We start from the raw sequence: 19,149 nt of genomic DNA, 5'->3' as shown, positions 1-19,149 counted from the left end.
TGTTTGCTGTTAGTCACTTGCAGGAACACAAGCATTTATAGGTGATCTTAGAAACCGGCTCTCATGCCACATATGTTCTTAAAAGGCTTTTCCAAAACTTTGAGTAAGAACTTCTCTTGTGTTTTGCACAGTGCTTCCCACGTATTGCCAGCGGGAGCCTTGATTGCGTAAGGAAGGAGTTCATTTCTTTAAGAAAGGAAAACTGGCTTTTATTTCTCAATCCAGTTAGGCAAACTCAGAAGCTAAGGCTGTGGTTCAGGGAACTTATATTTTCCTTTTTTTCCCCCCCCCTACTTTTCAGGTGGTGGCCAGCAGAGATCTGCAATCCCAGGTCTGTGCCTCTCAACATACAGGGCCTCAAACATGATATCGGGGACTTCCCAGTATTTTTCTTTGGTTCACATGACTACTATTGGGTACACCAGGGCAGAGTTTTCCCTTATGTTGAAGGAGATAAAAGCTTTGCTGAGGGGCAAACTAGTATTAACAAGACCTTCAAGAAAGGTAAAATCAAACAAAGTTTATAGTGGTTTATGACAAAAATTCCACGTGTTTGTGTCTCCATCACCACTTAACCTGCATGGGAATATTATGTGACTAGTGTTCTGTGTTCACGTAAAATTGCAAACATTATGTAGATCCCTTGACTGCAGATAAAAATGTTTCTTTAAGTGCCTACTCATTGTGTACTGTTGTGGGCAAGTTCATTTCTTCCACAAACTGGGAAATGTTAAGATGGAGCTTGGGCTCTGCTGCATGGGATCATTGTTCAGTACCTACTGAAAAGTACCTGATGATAGATTCATTATATACTGCAATAACTCATTTTTACCTTGTGTTTTTGCTTGTAGAGCTCTATTCCTAGCTTTTTTAAAAAAATAAATACATGTGTGTATATATTTGATTAACAGCAGCTGGTGCTAATTTCTTTCTATTTTGAACTCCCTTACACAGCACTTGAAGAAGCAGCAAGGCGCTTCCAGGAGCTGAAAGCACAAAGAGAAAGCAAAGAAGCATTAGAAATTGAAAGGAATTCAAGGAAACCTCCACCTTATAAACACATTAAAGTGAGTTGGCTTCTTTCCTATTTTTATTCTATGCATGAATAAGCTATGTATTTAAACCGATATTTGCAACAATTTGAGCTTAAGGAAGTTCAAATAAGTCATTTTGCTGTGCTTTGCAAGAATATTTTGTTCTTACTGTGCTAAAATGTTTTATGGTACTGTATTCATGAGAGAGTTAGCAGCTGAAGAACAGTTTTACCTAGGGTAGAATTTTGCTGGTTTGCGAGCTCATCTTAAGTGTCTTAGATACATGCTGGCTATTGCAATTCACTGAACTTTAACACTGACCTCAGCAGTAGTAAGAATATACTGACTGCTCATCCTACAGCAGACTGCAGCAGTTTTGGACGCACAGGACTTGGTGGTGTCCCTTTTTAATTTTTTTTATTTTAGTTGGAAGAAATCCCAGTGATGTACTTGATCAAAGTTTGTGTGCTTTGAGTTCCTGAACCAGTAATTTTACTGGGGAGAGAGTCATGAGTTTTAATGTTCTTCAATTGTTTACTGTTGGCTTCTCTGAACAGTGTATGTCCCCAGGTAAGTTAGCAGTAGAGTGGCAACTACAGGCTGTAAAAAAGCCCATGCTTCTGCTGCAGAACTGCAGAAAGTATACTTGTTGTGACACACTGTCCTTCAGAAGGGTCTAGAGGAAAAATAACAGTGTAGTCAGTGTTCTGCCGCCTTGTGTCAGTTGATGATTGCCCTCCAATAAAGCTGTTAGGTCTGTGTCCTTTGTGCATCGTCTTCACAATTTATTCTTTTTTTGCTTCGTTCCACAGTCCAACAAGGTAATAGGGAAGGTTCAGATTCAGGTAGCTGATCTGTCAGAAATCCCTCGCTGTAACTGCAAGCCATCGGATGAGAATCCCTGTGGCCTGGAGTCAGAGTGTCTGAACAGGATGCTGCAGTATGAGTGCCATCCCCAGGTGTGCCCAGCGGGAGAGCGATGTCAGAACCAGTGTTTCACTAAAAGACTCTACCCTGATGCTGAAATCATAAAAACTGATCGACGTGGATGGGGTCTCAGGACGAAAAGGAGCATTAAAAAGGTAGAATTACAAAGGACATAGGTTGTGATAGCCATCAGCATGGTTTTATGTGAAAACACTGCAACTCTGTACCTCTAAGCAAATGAATACAAAAATGTCAGCACTTGCAAGTAAATGCTTTGTGTTGAAAAGACATGAAATTTCTGTAGCTGAAGCAGTAACGGCAAAATCCACTTTGCTGTTTTGACATTAGTGTCTTAACCTTGATGCTTAGAGAAGAAAAGCAAGTTCTAGGTGACCGGGAATTCTGCTGGTGGAGGGAAGTGTGTTTTCTCACTGCCTGCAGGGCAAAAAGGTGGGAAAAAGTAGTCTGAATAATGTTCCCTAAATAAGGCCATTAAAGATGATGAAATCTTAAAGCAGGTGAATTATTTTGCCAGCCCTTTTATTTTTATTTTTTTTTTTCCTTCCTCTTGTTTTTATCATACGGTCAGAATATGAGAGAAGCTCAAAGGTTGGATGGAGTTGGCTTGAATTGTGAGCCCGTTTTCAGGGGGCTGTTAAGTCTTGCCATTTGCCTTTTCTTTTTACGCTGTTAACACAGCAACATGCTGATGGCATTTTCCTGTTAGCTGATTACTTGGAGTGGGGGAGTTTGCGGTATTCCTCAGAGAGACATCTGGTACAAGTCAGCTTTCTCACCCGCTTGGCGTTCAACTCTTCAGCCTGGATTTGTTCCAGAAGAACTCGCAGGAGATTATTAATGAAATGAGGTGATCAGGCTGCATTGGACGACAGACTTCAAAGATTCTTAGAAGTTCAAGAAGGCAGAGAAGAATAATGAAGATGCAGAGATTTCTGTTGATGGAAATGATGCTGCTGTTGTAACAAAAAGCAGCGGGGACTGATGAGCCTCAGGAATTGTTACAGACTTTGGCTGAAATACTAGAATGGCTGGTGTCTTTAGGAGGGTCAGTGAGGAGTGGAATGGGAATATTCTTCCCTGACTGTCAGAAAGCCATTGGATGTGGATCACTTTGGTTTTCCTTTACACTGTATTGCTGGCAATACCGGTCTGGGTTTCAGGTAGGATATGCAACAGTTGATACAGAAAAACAAAATCTTACACTTGCATCTCTTAAGTATGGGAATCCTCGTCTAGCTGGACTGCAGTCTTGCTGTACTTCGAGGCAAGCGTGAGGATGGTTGGCCTGGATTTCACCTCTGCTTTAACTTGCCAGGCAGAGGAATGGGTCTGGTGGACGGATGTGTGTTTTGCTCTTACTCACGCAGGCTTCATTGTTTCTGAACAACGAGATGGCTAAGTGTACCTGAAGAGTAGAAGATGCATTGGGCACTTTAAGGCTTCAGAACAAAATTGTGTTTGCAGGGTAGCCCACATCCTCAAGACTCTGCTCTAGAGAACTCTTTTGCTCTTGGTTGCCTTCATGTTTTCTTCAGTTCGAATTTGCACTCAACAGCAACAGTATCCTGGAGCTTCTCATTAGGAGGAAACAGGCCATAGTTTTGGTGGACTGGAACTTGATGTGAGGATGCTGCTGCTCTGCTCTGTAGAGGGAAGGTGGCTGCCCTCCAGACTGCGCATTCTGCTGTGATGTTTTGGATTGCATGATCACTGTGGGATGACATGTTTAGCTTCCAGTGTAATCAGAAAGTATAGAAAAAGCAAAGAGACCCTGAATTGATTCTTTCATTATTAAGGAATGCGGTATTTAACTGCGCACAGGTAGTGCATAGGATAATCTACTGAAGAGGTCTTGCAATGTCAAGACGCAGCTTCGGGCTTACGTATGGCAATTTCAACTGTGAATTATTTGCTTTCGTCCATTTTTACTAGACACCTACCTCCCTGGCTTTTTAAAACATAGTTTACAGTCTCTAGAAATCTGAGCTAGAGAAATACTATGTAGCAGTTTGTGACAAGCGTGCATGTAAGTAGAGTGGTACTGGAGGTGTTCTAACAGACCAGTTCTGGTGAGGATGCTGTTAACCACTCCATCAGTTATAGGCAGAAACTTCTTTCAGCCTATGCACACCTGACTGATTTGACAAGTAGCTAGAGGAGCAGTGGGGAGGAAAGCTGTATTTAAAAACCTTTCAGTACACTACAATTATTCCTGTCCCAAGTACCTGGTGAATTTTTATAGCAGGTTTTGGGTGTTTTTTATAGTGGAGTTCCTGTGAATTTAGCGTGCAAACTTTATAAATGCATTTGTCTCCTGTAAGAGCTTTGCTGAAAACTGGTGGGGGTTCTGTTGACCTGTGCAGGTGTTCCCAAAACTGCCAGGCTGAACTGAAAGCAACTTGGCAATGAAGGGACTTGGATGCTTCTGAAAATTTTAGCCTAAATCAAAGGGGAAAAAAACTAAGTGACTTTTATCTTGTTAATGTGTGTTAGATAACTGAGACTTCCAAACTGTAAATCAGGCTTAAGGAGTGCCAGGCTTCTCAGTCATCTAGGTGAATTAGGTCTCAGAAACATGACCCAAATTGCCTGATTTCTACCCTTATTCCTTTCACTTACCGCTTTCTTCACTCTTGTTTGGGTTGTGACAGCCGTGAGGCAAGGGAGCCCTGTCACTAAGAAGTCAGTTGCTCAGGCATCTGCCCCCGAGCACAGCTAACAGGGTAGTGCTTGTTAACATGTTGGCATACTGTATGTTACAAGAGTTTTTCTTTAAATACCAGGTGCTTGTTGGACACTTGAATTTGAGCATTTCAAATAGCTATTTTTAACAGTGTTTTAAACCATCAGTAAATGGCTGTCTTGATAAAGTTGTGCTCAGTGCTGAGTATTGACTCCCTTGTATCAAGGTACCGATCATATCCCAGCTCTTCTGAAATCCCTTAGGTAAAAGTTGAGAACAACCTGTTGGCCTGGAGGGCTACTTTTAAACATGTTTGATTTATTTTTTTATTATTATTTACATTTTTTGTACAGTCTGTGCCTCATTAAAACTCTGTTACTGCAAATCTGAGTTTATTGACTATTAAAGTCCTAATAAAAGTGAAGCATGTAGTGAAAATACATGCCATTGTAATAGTTCACATTTCCTTAGGATTCTATGAATATTGTCTCATTGTCCATTTAAAAGAAAGCATGAAGTTTCAAAGGATTTTAGAGAACTGACAAGTAACGTTTTTTTATAGTGAATGTAGAAACAGTGCTTGGTTCTGCTTTTTGGGTGGACTTACTGCCTAGACAACAAACACCTGATGCATGTGTTCACATTTTGCCTACTAGATGGTTAAAGTATATTTTTATAGGAAATGCTTTTTTATGTGCTGCTTTACTACTTCTTATGATGCTAAAGCAAACACGGATTTCTTATTTTTTCATCCTTTTCAGGGTGAATTTGTGAATGAATATGTTGGCGAACTAATTGACGAAGAAGAGTGCAGATTGCGAATAAAACGTGCACATGAAAACAGTGTAACCAATTTTTATATGTTAACTGTAACAAAGGTAAATATTATGTCTTGTTTAATATAAACTGTATAGTTAAAACTAGGGGCAAAATACTGACGGAAGCGTTATTCCGTGTTTGATATGACCCTCCTACCTGAGTGGCAGTAGGAGGATAATATTCATGTTTCTCTTTAATGGCATGGGTGAAGAGCTAAAACAGCCTCTTATCTTACGTTGTGCTCTGTGCTTCTTTTGCTCCTGTAAGCACAAATATGTGGACACTTTTTCATAAAACCAACTCTGCAGGGAAGGCAAAATGTTAACTATTTTAACTAATTTAAATTTTAATATTGGATATAAATATAATATTAAAACTTAAAAATTTTAACTTTTAACTAATTTAAAATAAGCATATTTTTTGCTGCCTTAGTCATTAGTAGTCACTTGTCAGCAGGAAACCTTTTTGTTTGTAAGTACTAAATGTGTCCTTGTCTTTTTATTTGAAGGACCGGATAATAGATGCTGGCCCAAAGGGGAATTATTCTCGTTTTATGAACCATAGTTGTAATCCAAACTGTGAAACACAGAAATGGACAGTGAATGGTGACATTAGAGTTGGACTCTTTGCTCTTTGTGATATTCCTGCAGGTAAAAAGATGGTACTGGTTTGCATGTATACTTTGTCTTGACATGGCTAAGTTCCTAACCTGGCTGTGGTTTTTTTTCTCTGAATTTCCTTAATACCAGTGGAACTGGTCATTCATTGGAGTGGAGACAAATATTCAAGTTCCAGTTTTAGCAGGGATTTTATAGTTAAAAATAGTCTGAAGCTGAAAGCTACTGTTAAAAGCTAACTACAGGGTTTGCTGTTAAGTGCAGTGTTAACTCTGCATCATGTAAGTGCTCGCCACAGTGTTGATTCTTACACCTATATATTTGGTGTGGTATTATCTTTCTGTGTTCAGTGTTTTATCTGATCTGTCATTCTAACTTATGTTAAGTTACAACTTACATTAAACTGATACTCATATCTGATCTAAACAGAATTTGGTACTTTCAAGGTGAATGAAATCAATGCACTGTTTCAAGCTTGCTGCTAAATCTTACAGACTATGAAAAGATAAATGCTAATGAAATGTCATGTCACGAGCCTGTCTTTCGTCAGTGTCTGTGTAGGTGAATTGCTTTTCTTTGCATTTTAGGAATGGAGTTAACATTTAATTATAATTTGGATTGCCTGGGCAATGGTAGGACTGAATGTCATTGTGGAGCAGAAAACTGCAGTGGTTTCCTAGGAGTGCGTCCAAAGGTACATGGATGAAAGTTGAAGCTTCTCTCCTTAAATCCAGAGATCTCATGAGAGCAGGGCAAAGAGGGTTCTGTTCTATTGAACTTTTTATTTCAGTCTGTGTAATACTTTCTACCCTTGAAAGTGACTAAAGGTTTTAGTTATGCATGGTAGTGCTAGTGTATCTAAGGTGAAGTTAATTTAACCAGGTTGTGTTAATTCAGGTACATGTGGATAGCATTTCTGGCTTTCATAGCTTAAAAACTTCTTTGAGTAGATTTAATTTAAGCATAGTTCATGCAAATGATAACCCAGAGTTGATTTAACTTTAATGCAGGGGTTTTATAAAGTGACTGTATGCTGTGATCTTTGTAATTGCTAGACAGCATTTGCAACAGCAAATGAAGAGAAGGTGAAGAATGCAAAATTAAAGCAGAAGAAACGGAAAATAAAAACAGAACAGAAGCAGATGCACGAAGACAACTGTTTCCAGTGTGGAGATGGGGGAGAACTAGTCATGTGTGATAAAAAGGACTGTCCCAAAGCATACCACCTCCTATGCCTTAACCTGACTCAACCACCTTTTGGTAAGAGCAGTTGTGTGGCTTCCTCCTACTCTTTTCCTTTCTGCAGCAAGACAATATTTGAGCTGAAATGCAGTATTCATCTACATCAAATGCAACGTATTTGCTTTTGCAATACCACTCATTTTTAGAAATACATCAATCAGGTGACAAGTGTTCCTAAATGAGAACCGGTGGACAGAGAGGCACTGTAATAATTTTAAATGTTGTTCTTGTTTCATTTCTTTCCTGGATCAGATTTCTTCCTCTAATTTTAATTGAAATATAAGTATTATCTTGGTGTCCCAAGGTCACCAAGTGCAAATTTAATGACAGTCCAAACCTGACATAGCAAGTATGATGTGTAGGGCTTGATTAATCAGTAAATGTGTTTAAATTATCTACTGTATGCTGATGGCATGTTGCCTTCCATTGAACTTTTTCCATGTTAAGGCCTAGCTTTTTGTAGTTAGGGCTCAAATTATACAGCAACCCATCACCTTAACACCATTGCAGGATTTTGTAAAAGCCCTTATCTCTTTAATCTTCCCTGTGAAGGGGAATGCTTTTTCTTTCTCAACAGTAACCCAGCCTAAAGGGACTTCAGCAAGTCTTGGACACAGCAGCAAGAAGTTTTTGATTTTTCCCTTGTTGCTGTGTTCAGTATACCTTTGCAGTCAGAGAGTCCAGCACATGGGCATACAAATACATGTCTGAATGGTTTGGGGGATCTGGCGTTTTCTATTCTCAAACATATTTTTACACAACTTGTTCTTCTCTGAGCCATTTCTTGCTTATTTTTCAAAAGCCATTCGGCCATCTACATTAAAGTACGTTGCAGCTGAACTAAAACTTAATTTGGAGATACCCATCTGAGCAAATGCTGTGTCCAGATCAATAAGAGATGTTCACAAATCAGAAAAATGTACAAAACTCTCCAACTTGCAAGGGCTTTTGGCATCTTGATGCCAGAGGAGGTTGGTCTAACTATTTTAAGCTCTGGTTATGCATGCAGCAATGCTTTGAGCCAAGTGAGGCCTAAAGTATGCAAAATGACTAAGACCTGTTTCCAGTCAGATTCGTGTAAATGAGAAGCAGAAGTAGCATCTACAGTAAGAGCCAATTTTCCTGAACTTTCTTTGCATTCATCTAAGGGCTAAATGCCAGTGCTGGCCCCAAAATGCACTAATTGCAGTTTCCTGTCTCTCTCCCCTCCCTTCCCCTCCAATCCTCAGGAAAGTGGGAATGTCCGTGGCATCAGTGCGACATCTGTAGCAATCCTGCGGTTTCGTTCTGTGAGTTTTGCCCTCATTCGTTCTGTAAAGATCACGAGAAGGGAGCCCTGGTGGCATCAGCACTGGATGGCCATCTCTGCTGCTCCGCACATGACCCCAAATCTCCTGTGGCACCTGAGTACTGGAGCAAGATAACGTGCAAATTGGAACAACAGAATCCTGTAGAAGAAGCAAAGGAGTGAATTTGGTTAAAAACAAACAAGGGAGGAGAGAAGAGGGGAAACAGGCGATGAACTTGAAGAGACTGCTATGACACATTCAGTCTTTGTCATCAGAGCCGTCTTGTGTGAACTGGGAACGGGACCATTTAATCCTAGCAAGCAGAAGCAGGCGGTGGTGTTTGGGTTTTATTGTTTGGTCTTTCTTTTACCCTTGAATGTGCTACAGCAGCTCTTACTGTTGGAAACCAGAAACGTCTTGGCCTTCAAAGAAAAATGTAGACCTTTTGACAGTGAAAAGAATATTCTGTTTAAAATATGTTCTTTGAGACTAGAAAGCAAAGCATAGCAACATATTTATTTATTTAATTTTTAAAGGGTGTTTTTAAGATCTGGTTTTGATCAGTCAACGTGTCTTCGGGGAAAAAAAAATAGCAAAGCCAACGTAACTTTTATGTCTAGTTCATGAAAAGAATAAAGCCTCCCCACTCTGTGTAACATTGAGATGCCATACAGACAGATGTGGGTTTCAGACCAGGTGACCCTGCAATGCCTCTGTTCCAGTACTTATTTTTAAAGGCATTTTGAGAAGGTAGGTTATGTATCATGTTAACTTATGAATATTACTGTAAAGCTTTTCCTATGAGAAATCAGGTGTATGACTTCTTGGAAGTGCTTGTAACGTGAGATCTGGCATTGTTTAAGGAGCAAAGAAATCATGGTTCCTTGCTCAAGAGCTATAATTGGTGTTCACAGACAGATGGAAATTCAGAAGGAGCTTAATTGCACAATGGTCATTTCTTTATGCAGCCTAACTTTGAAAACCTTCCCAGTTAGGAGAGCCTCCCAGCCTCAGTCATATACTGCCACACGCTCAGAACTGAAGTCTTTATCCTGCCAGTGGGAGCTCTGCTGTTGACTTCTTTAGGTGGGGGATTGTTCTGCGCGTGTGTATGTGTCATCTGCCAAGTCTGCACTTGTTTTATGGCATTTATACTGGTGTGATTCTTCACTGCTGCCTTCTCAGACTCCCTTTAGCTTCAAAGAAGATTTGAACACTTATGGAATCAGACCCATGTGCATGTTTTGTTTTGATCGAACGTTTAGATTGCTTTTTGCTGAGAGGGATCTAACTTTAATCTTCATTGTTAATGGAGCTAAGAAACATCTCAGCGCTTCTTCAATGAACAGGGTATTTTCTGTCTGGGTAACGGGCCATATTCACAGCAGCTGACTTTAGCCTCATGAGATGGTTTTCTCTTAGATTTCCTCTGGTAATGAGAAGAGAGACAGGCTTCTTCAGTGAGGCTTTTGAAGTGGCTTAGGTAGGCTCCTGCTCCAGATTTTCTTTTGAGAACTTATCCTCCTCCATTTCTTGTCCAAGGAGCCTAGAGGGACTAGTTTCCCCAAGCTGAAGTTAGTCTTTGGTGAACCTCCTCCCCTGGCCCACAATCTTACAAAGCACTGTGCATCTCCCCGTGCGCCGGTAGCATTAGAGTGTACTTTTGACTTGTGTACTGATATTGGCTAACTTCATGCTAGCTTTTTGCTAATGGGTATTGAAAATAATCCTGAATGAAAAGAATTAATATCAAGTGTTGCTGGCATCCGGCTAAATTAAGCCTTTGAATTAAGAATTAAGAACCTTGTCTCTGGAAAATTGCTTACGTAAACCTACAGGAACATGGTGACTTCTCAGTTCAAGAAAGTTAGTAGGCTGAAAAAGTACACATGGGATTTTAGAACACGTCTTGCCTCTAGCTGGTGTCCTTCTCGTCCTCAAATTATATGTATAGGGGGAAACTTTTTTTGTGTGCAATTGTAAAATTACAAAATACACTACAGTCTTTTTAAGCAGCTACCATGCCATTTAACTGATCCGGCAGTTCATCTTCTGAACGCCTGCAGATGCCTCTTCTGCAAACTTGGGGCTGTCTTGGGTGGCACAACAGTGCAGGTCTGTCATGGGTCAGTTTATGGTACAGAGGGCTGTTGGGATCTATAAAGCACTTCATCTTGTGGTCCGTACTACAGTGAATGTCTGAAACACTAATCTTGCTTGAAAGCAGTGCTATATTTTGGTATTTTTTACAAAAAAAAATTTACAAAAAGGATTTTATTTTTCTTAACACTTTGTGTGATAAATGTCTCTTTTTAAGCTCTTACTGGGGGTGTTATTAACCTTTTCAGAAATTCCAAACATAACTCTTGCTACAGTGTCTATAAGGCCCGATGTGTTTACTTTATATTATTTATTAGGCTTGGTAATGTTCAGATGATTTTCTCTTGGGAAGTCGGAGCATTCTGGATATTGCAGATACGCTATAGTGTGAGTGCGCCTCCATATTTTTGTCATTCTATGTCCACGGTGACTTAGTGACCAGAGGGAGATGGTGTGGTAGCACCAAAACACCCTCCTGAGCCTTTTGACGTGGCAGGGAGCAGACAAGAGCCGCGGACTGTCAGTCACCTCGTGAGACATACTGCTGAGATGTGCCAGTACACCACGTATCGCAGGACATGTGAGATTCACAGAAGGCTTAAAAACGTGTAAAATGCTGTGAATTGAGGCCTGCTGCTACTCCTATGCCGTGCCACTCGATGTCTTGGTTAATTTTGTTTTCAAACTTCTTACAGGTGCTCTTTTTTTTCCTGTTTTGCCAAGAAAAGATTAATAATAGCCAACAGCTGGGCTTGGACTTAAAAGGGAAAATAGGAGATTGGTTTGTAAGCTTGTGAAACTTACGAACAGAAAGTCTTAAAACTGGATTTCACGCTATTGGAGAGAAGGTGAATCTTTAAAAAAAAACTTCTAACATTCTGAGATAAGAAAATGCCTAATTCAAAGTATCATGTTAACTGTAGGAGGTTTGTTCTATATGCCAAACACAAAATGTTAAAATACATGTGTTAACCACATCTTTGCAAACTGCATAACAATAATGCAGTTCCTTTGTAAGAAAAAGTTCTAACAGCTGTTTTAACTGGCATCAGCAGAGGAGGAGTCGGCTGCTGAATTAATTTGTGTGATCTCTAAAATGAGATCAGTAATCTTGGATAGTTTAGTTGTTTCATGCTGGGGCCTGGAGAAATCCACAGTACTGCTGGTGATTTCGATTGAGAACTTAGATCTGCTGTTTCAGCCTGTCGGTTGTTCCTTGGCTGGAACGACAAGCGCCATCGCCCTTTTTTTCCCTTAGTTTTGCTTTAAATTTTTGAGACAGCACCCAACTTCAGCTTGGCCGCCTGCGTGTTGTCAGAGTGCAGTGTCTAAGCTGCTCTGCAAAGTTAACAGGATTTTGTTGTTTACTGGAGCTTTTACTCTCCAGTTCGCACCTTAGCACAGTGCAGACGTTCTGCAGACCATGGCTAAATGGTGCAGTGGCTGGTTACTACCGTTTTCTAAACACACGGTGCAAGCATTAGTTATTGTAGCTTTCAGATTAGTATAGACTTGTCCTATCAATAGACTGTTGAAGGCATTTGCAGCTCAGGAAAGGTAGCATTAAAGGCAATTTTGTGGGCAAATTACCTTCTCTGGTCACCACCATGGTCTTGGAGAATTTGTTAAAATCGAGTAAATAGGGCTGGAATGTTTGATTTTGGCCTTTAAAAAAAACCTTCTTGTATCTTAATTTCAGGATAGAATGGGAAAGACACAATTACTAGACGTAATTAACAATGAGCATAAAAATCTGTATATATTGAAACTTTACAGAAATATGGGGGTGGGGTGGGGGGGAGGAGGGTGGGAGAGGGGATGTCCAACGCTGGTACGAAGTAGTCACTTTAACATTGAAACCTCTGCCTCATTGAATTCAGGGTTTAATGTACTTGAAGCTCTGCGGTTCCTTATACAGCTTTTTTTTTTATTATTATTTATACATAACTTTTTTTGTCTACTACATTGAAGATGTCTTTAACTTCCCCGAAGTTACTTTCTGCTCCCGCTGTACAGTGAATCTATGGCAAATGGGAGAGTTTTTCAAAGCGGCTGTCTCAACTTGTGTGTGTTCAAGAAGTGTGTTGCATGAGAGATGGCAACCTTGGAGTAATGCTGTCCCTTTGCTTTCCGTTCTCCATCAGCTTTCCCCACCATTTATCTTTGTGTAGCAAAAACATTTGCACTTACGATACACTCCTACACTTTGGATGTATTCACAATGTTGTTCTGAGGAATAAAAGGGGGGGGGGGGGGGGGGAAGAAAAAAGGAGAGAGGAAAAAAAAAAAGCTGTTTCCTATTATATTCTATTCCTGAGTGATGAGCTCAGGTCCTTATTACCCCTGAGAGGGGCTGTCTCACTGCTCTGGAGAGAGGGGAGGCATTCGGCTGAAACTCTTATCTGTGCTTTGCATAGACTTCTGTAATTAATGTGAAATCAAAAAGGGAAAAATGCGTATGAATTTGCCAAAGCCATTCACTCATTCACTGTTCCTCCCGTGGTACTGCCTGCCTGGGGGGTCGCGCAGGAGGGTGAAGCCCCCTGTCCGGCACGCTCCCTCCAGCTCCAGGGGCTGCGGTGGGCCCCCAGCCCCCCGCCACCCCTCTCCCTCACCAGGCCAGGTGGGAAACAGCTGTTTCCTAGTCACCGGTCGAGCTATATCTCATTTTTGGTGTTGCTTTTTTTCCTTTTCCAAACAACCTGGTGGCGTCGCCGCAGAAAGCACGGTGACGGCACGGGGTCCAGGGGGGCACGGGGGTCCCGCCGGCCCCAGGGTGGCCACGGGGAGCCCATCCCGGCGGCTCCTGCGCCGGTGGTGTTGCACAACAGGGATACCTGCAGATTCCGTCTCCATTCCCATGTGCTCTATCTGTAAGGATGACCTTTGTAGAGTCGTTATTTCTGTAGACTTTATCTGTAACAAACTTTGTAGATTCTGTGAAATGTTATTTTAATGAAATCACTCGAGTCTTTAATAGCAAAGCATCAATATTCACTGAAGTCGGTATCTTAAAAAGAGTTTTTGGGAGTTGACTAGAAGCTCTTGACACTAACGAAGTAGTGTTAACTTTCCCTGGCGATGTTCCACTGGGGCATTACTGTATTATGACTTGATGTTGCCGCATAGACTTTGAGATATACAATATTTTGGGGGTTTTGTTGTTCGGCCTATGTTCTCTTGCATAGTGTGAAACCTGTAAAGCTTGGTTACCCTGTATATAGCTAGCTGACTGTCAACTAGTTATAGTGTATCTAGAATTGCCTGTAATATTTTAGCTTCTTACTGAATGTGTGTGATGGTAGGAACATATAATTTTTGTACATTATATTTACGGAGATGTTGCCTTTTTTATTTTACAAATACTTTGGAATTCAGATGTGTTTTTGCTTCCGTGAGGATTAATTTGGAAAGGTTTTTAATGACATTCCACTGATCTGAACTTTTGCTTGAGGTTGACTTCAATAAATCGTTCTGAATGTTCCAACGACGAAAGGCTTTTAAGTCTGTGAGGGGGAAGCCCGGGCCTGTGTGAGGGGGGGCTGCGGCCCCTGGCGGGGGTACGAGGCCGCGGGCTCCGGGCAAGGCCGCCCGCGCTGCCCCGCGGCCCGGTGCTGCGCTGCGCCGGCCCCGCTCCCCCGGGCGTCTCTGGCGGGGCCGGGCCCGGCCCGCTCCGCCCCGGGGAGGGCGGGCGGCGGCGCCACGTCGGCTCGGCGGGCGGCCATGCGGCGGGCGGGCGGCGCGGCCGAGCTGGTGGCCGAGGCGGCGGTGCGGGCCTTGCTGCTGGCCGCCTTCGCGTGAGTGCGGGCGGCGGGGTGGCAGGCCCGGCCCCCCCAGCCCCCCGCAGCCCCCGGGCCCCCCGGCCCCGCCGGGCCCGGCTCCCCCCCCCCCCGCCCCCGGGCCCCCCCAGCCCCCGGGCCCGGCCCCCCCAGCCCCCGGGCCCGCCCCGCCGCTCCTGTTCGTCCGAGCCGCCAGCCCGGAATCTGCTTTATTTATTTTTTGTTCCCCCCTTTATTATTATTATTTATTTATTCCTCTTTCCTCGCCAGGATCATGGAGTTCCTGCCGCCGTTCCAGCGCGTGGTACAGCCTGAGGAGATGTGGCTGTATAAAAACCCTTATGTAGAGGTGGACCACGTACCCACAGTACCCATGTTCGTAAGTTCAGCCCTTTTCTGCATTTACTTAGGTTTTTATTTAATTTAACTTAATTATCAGCTGTCCTTTATACAGCAGCACTCCTAGATAAGCAACTTGCACGATGAACACCTGTAACGCAATGCCTTTTACTGGAAGTGCAGCATATTACCAAAAACTAGACAACATTTACAAACATTTTTGTCTTCCTTCTAGGCTTTACCATCCAGGGTCGTCTCTGGGATTTTAACTATGTTTATAAAGCCTAGTGGGGGCCTTTCACTGCTATTTATAATCAACTTCACATCAAGATTACTGGGACCACCTCTTGCCACCAGGGAACATCTTGCTTGAAAGTAGCTGTTCTCAGCAAAGTTTTATTGTTAATTGTGTTGTGAAAATGTTTTCCTCAGGTCTCAAGGCTCTGTTGAAAGGGTTTAATGTAAAACTGTAAGTCTTGGATTTCAAGCAGACAGTAGTATGTTACAGGGGTTGTCTCTTTCTTGGAAGCACAGGTGTTTCAATGAGACACTTGGGCTCCTGGGATGGGCAGGCATCCCCTCAGCAAATGACACGATTTTCCGCAAGAGGTGAGCGCTAAAAGTTAAAAGGACAAAACCTTGGTGCAGTGTTTGGATTTGGCGGTGTAAAGCATGACGCGTGGTGGTAGCAGATTCCTTGGGAGCCTGTCAGACATGCTGTGGCCATCCCCCAGTGGCAGTTGCTGCTGCGGTGCTGTAAATGATAACTGGTTTTCTCTGCATCAGCTGCTCCTGTGTTTTTTGCTGACTAGCAGCATGGGTGCTGCTGACGAAGAGCTAATCCTTGTGCTTGCAGGGATGGGGAGAGTTGAGGTGCTGTGGTCGATACTGCAAAGGGATATCCGTATGTGAGGCGCTGCTGTTGAATGACAGACGGGAGGAATAGCTGTGCTCTGGGGAGCACAGGGTTAGCCAGGGTTTGCTGCAGATACAGCTGGGGTTGGGTTTGCTTTCTGATAGAAGCGTAGTGTTGGAGAGGACAGGTTGCTGCTTGCCTTTGGGGAAGGAAAGCGTGTTGGTCTCCTGGAGCAGCTGCTGTTGTGTTCTGGTGAGAGTACTTAAACCTGCTTCGCTAACAGACTCCTAACGATCGTCTCATTTTGTGCAGTTCATCGCATTTCTGTCTCCCTTATTGCTCATTGTCCTGGCAAGGGTGTTCATGAATGCTGACCAAGACGACACACGGGAAGCCTGCCTTGGTGAGGTCCTTCTTATTCCAGAGAGCTGCAGCCCCCCAAGGAGTCTGCTCTGATGCTGTGGCTGCGAGCCAGGCATCTCACAGATGAGTCCTTTGCTTTTACTGGGGCACGAGATGTGTGCCAGGGGTATTGAAGCCGGGCTGTGTGGCTCCACCTGAAGTTTTGAGGGCTGAATGTGCCTCAAAGCTGTATGTTCAGATGGGGATGATGCTGACGTGACTTCTCTGGCTCTCTCCTAGCTGCCAGCCTTGCTCTTGCCCTCAACGGGGTTTTTACAAATGCCCTGAAGCTCATTGTGGGGAGGTGAGAAACTGGCTTGCTCCTAGCTGTGCCGTGTGGGGAGGGGAGGCACGTCTGCACAGTGGTGGAGCTACAGTAGCAGGAATAAGGCCCAGGAGCTGAAGCTGGACATGCTCAGCCTGGAAAGAATGTGTTTATTCTAGCTGTAAAGGCAATTAAATATTAGAACAAACACTGGCAGGGACCTGCTGTCTCCAGGCATCATTTCAGATGGGCTTGTTCAGGCCTGTGCCAGGATGGAACGCTTTGGCAGCGTAAGGGAGGGGATGGGGTGGTTTTATCTCTGTGGGCCACATCGTCAGGGTGGCAAAAAGTTACCTGTACCGAGCTGCAGCCTGAGAGGTTGCTCCAGTGTACCTGCAGGCCGTGTGGCTGGGGTGCGTTGAGGCTGTGCAGGAATTTGGTTCTTGTAAGAGGTTTGCTCTGCTGGGCTGGACAGGGAGGATCAGCACAGTGCTAATCCTCAGAGTCTAAACTGGTTGCTGCTCGAGCAGCAGTGAGCCAGTGCGGGTATGCTGCTGCAGCCTGACTCTTGTCTGCCGAGCCCTGCCTGTCCAGGCAGGAGCGGAGCTGGGTGCGATGCTCAGTTTTACATTTCCCACAGCCTGGGTCGCTCCACCTTCCCTTTGCACAACAGATGGGGCTGTGGGAGGGGGCTGGTGACTGCATTTGGGTGTGGGCGCTCCGTGAGAGGGCTGGGTCATGCTGGGAGTGCTGCACACCAGAGGGCTATGTACTTTGCTTCTCTGCCCTAGGCCACGGCCAGACTTCTTCTATCGATGCTTCCCGGACGGACAAGCGAATACAGAGCTTGTGTGCACAGGCGACTCTGGCATAGTGACTGAGGGACGCAAAAGCTTTCCCAGTGGACATGCTTCATGTAAGTTTTCTGTGTCCTCTACCTGCTGCAGACCCAGACAGTGAACCATGGTGAGCAGAAGCCCGTGGGGGAGGGCAGCTTGGGCTTGCTTTCATGCATCCCACAGCTCGGGCTACATTCATCGGCCTGTTTGGGGGCCTCACCTTTCCCTCTGCAAGATAGTGGGGTGAAAAATGTAATCTTAAGCTGTTTGTAACTCCTCGGAGGAGGGATGCTTGCCAAGTACTAGCTTCTGCGGCTTCATCACTCATGAGCCGCTGCCTCCCTTGCCTTGCATGAGCAGATCAGGCATCCTCTTGCAGCCCTTCCACCGCAGCAGTGGAGAGGGTGGAGCTCTGGCTGAGGGCCCACAGCAAAGCCCAGAGCAGTTTCTGAAGTGACATACTTCTTTCAGTTGCCTTCGCTGGTCTTGCCTTCTCTGCCTTCTACATAGCTGGGAAGCTGCGCTGCTTTGCTCCCAGCCGGGGAGCCAGGGCTCTGCGGCTCTGTGCCTTCCTCCTCCCACTGTTCCTTGCCACCCTCATCGCCGTGTCCCGCACCTGCGACTACAAGCACCACTGGCAAGGTGGGTCTGTGGACCTGGACGGGTGTGCCTTGAGCAGGGGCACTCTGGCTGCGGGGAGGGGGCAGTCTGTGTTGCCACAGAGGTGTTCAGAGCCCACAATGGCAATTCAGGTTTTTTGATCGCTCTCACAGTGGTAATTTTTTTTGCTGCCTGCAAGGTGATGATGCCTTTCTCTTTGTTTTTGAAATATATGCCAAGCTTAGTTTTATAGCCAAGGGTCAAGTCACCAATCCAGCTCATCTCTCAGCAGTCTGAAAAGCTGCCTGCTGGAGAATTCAGTCACGAAGCTTGGTAGGGTAAAGGAAAGTTAACTCTTCTCTGGTCTTGCCCACAGATGTGTTGGTTGGCTCAGTGATCGGCTTCGTGCTTGCTTACCTCTGCTACAGGCAGTATTACCCTCCTCTGATGGACTCCATGTGCCACAAACCGTTTCTGTACAAACCCAAACAACTGCCAACACACCAAGAAAAGCCTGCAGCTTCCAGCTTTCCCCTAGATATATAGCAATGGGCTCTGTCCTGTTTGCACCTTTCCTGCTGGACCTTGAATGCTAGGCCAGAGGAAAGCTTTGGGGAGGTTGGTCATGAGGAGTGGCTCAAATGAGGATGAACCTGGAACCCAAGCAGGCATTCTCTGCAGTGCTGGTAAGTTGTCCTACTCAGGGGCCTGTGTTGCTTTGTTTAACCAAATTTTTTAGGCATCCCTCCCTTCGGGCCTGCTATGAAGCAAGGCAGGCACTCGGCATGCAAGCCTGCAGGAGGACAGCCCAGGTTCGAAAAGTCCTGAAGCAAGAACTGGAAAAAAGTGACAATCTGGTGTGCCCCATCTGGTTCTTGTGTCTGGTCCAGAAAGCACCATCATCAGTCATCTCCCTTCAATCCAGCTGAGCTGTCCCGCCCCTTCTCATGGGTAGCTTATGTTGAAACGAAGTGCAGGACCTGCTCCTGGTGCCGGGTTTAAGTCCGTCTTTTCAATCGCAGCTGAGCTAATTTGGAGTAATGAGCGCAAGGTTGCAGTCTCTAACCATGGATTAAGTGGGGGAGAGGGAATGATCATTAGCATGGTCATTATTTGTATTACTGTGCTAGCTCTGATTTTTTTCTAATTTGTCAAATAAAGGAGTTTAATTTTTTAAATGAGCTGTGGTACCAAAAACTTTACTTCAAGGACTGGGTTGATTGCTGTATAAGCCATTTCCTTTGGGGTGTCTGCAGGGGTTTTGAGGTGGGTGTTTATTTTGTATCTCTTTCCTTGCAGCTTTAATATGGTTATAAAGCGATGACAATCAGCAGAAA

At 44.1% G+C, this 19,149-nt stretch overlaps 2 protein-coding genes across 7 annotated transcripts in view; both read left to right on the top strand.

The window, feature by feature from the left end:
- Positions 1-9,340, top strand: part of NSD3 (nuclear receptor binding SET domain protein 3) — a 47,959-nt gene extending 38,619 nt beyond the window's left edge. For 4 of the 5 annotated variants that reach the window (XM_080370516.1, XM_080370515.1, XM_080370517.1 and 1 more), the window contains 8 exons: positions 302-504; positions 955-1,067; positions 1,847-2,116; positions 5,427-5,543; positions 5,993-6,134; positions 6,689-6,795; positions 7,157-7,361; positions 8,573-9,340. In XM_080370516.1, coding sequence (XP_080226642.1) covers positions 302-504; positions 955-1,067; positions 1,847-2,116; positions 5,427-5,543; positions 5,993-6,134; positions 6,689-6,795; positions 7,157-7,361; positions 8,573-8,814 — 1,399 coding nt within the window. In that variant the 3' untranslated portion in view covers positions 8,815-9,340. Of the gene's footprint in view, positions 1-301; positions 505-954; positions 1,068-1,846; positions 2,117-5,426; positions 5,544-5,992; positions 6,135-6,688; positions 6,796-7,156; positions 7,362-8,572 lie in introns of those variants that run through there. The other variant, XR_013924637.1, reaches the window with a different exon arrangement.
- On the top strand, positions 9,247-18,993 carry PLPP5 (phospholipid phosphatase 5). Of its 2 annotated transcripts, none has more exons than XM_080370573.1 (7): positions 9,247-9,382; positions 14,782-14,890; positions 16,019-16,109; positions 16,349-16,412; positions 17,165-17,289; positions 17,684-17,854; positions 18,189-18,993. In XM_080370573.1, the coding sequence occupies exons 2-7, from the start codon at positions 14,786-14,788 to the stop codon at positions 18,356-18,358; spliced, it is 726 nt and encodes a 241-aa protein (XP_080226699.1). In that variant the 5' UTR covers positions 9,247-9,382; positions 14,782-14,785; the 3' UTR covers positions 18,359-18,993. The 2 variants fall into 2 exon arrangements, with proteins under 2 accessions (XP_080226699.1, XP_080226698.1); XM_080370572.1 differs by lacking the exon at positions 9,247-9,382 and adding an exon at positions 14,316-14,529.
- The last annotated feature ends 156 nt before the right edge of the window (positions 18,994-19,149 follow it).

Source organism: Falco punctatus (genome assembly GCF_963210335.1).
Source record: "Falco punctatus genome assembly, chromosome: 20".
NCBI lineage: Eukaryota > Metazoa > Chordata > Aves > Falconiformes > Falconidae > Falco > Falco punctatus.
Note: the sequence above shows the minus strand (reverse complement) of the source record. Positions and strands in the feature narration are given on the sequence as shown.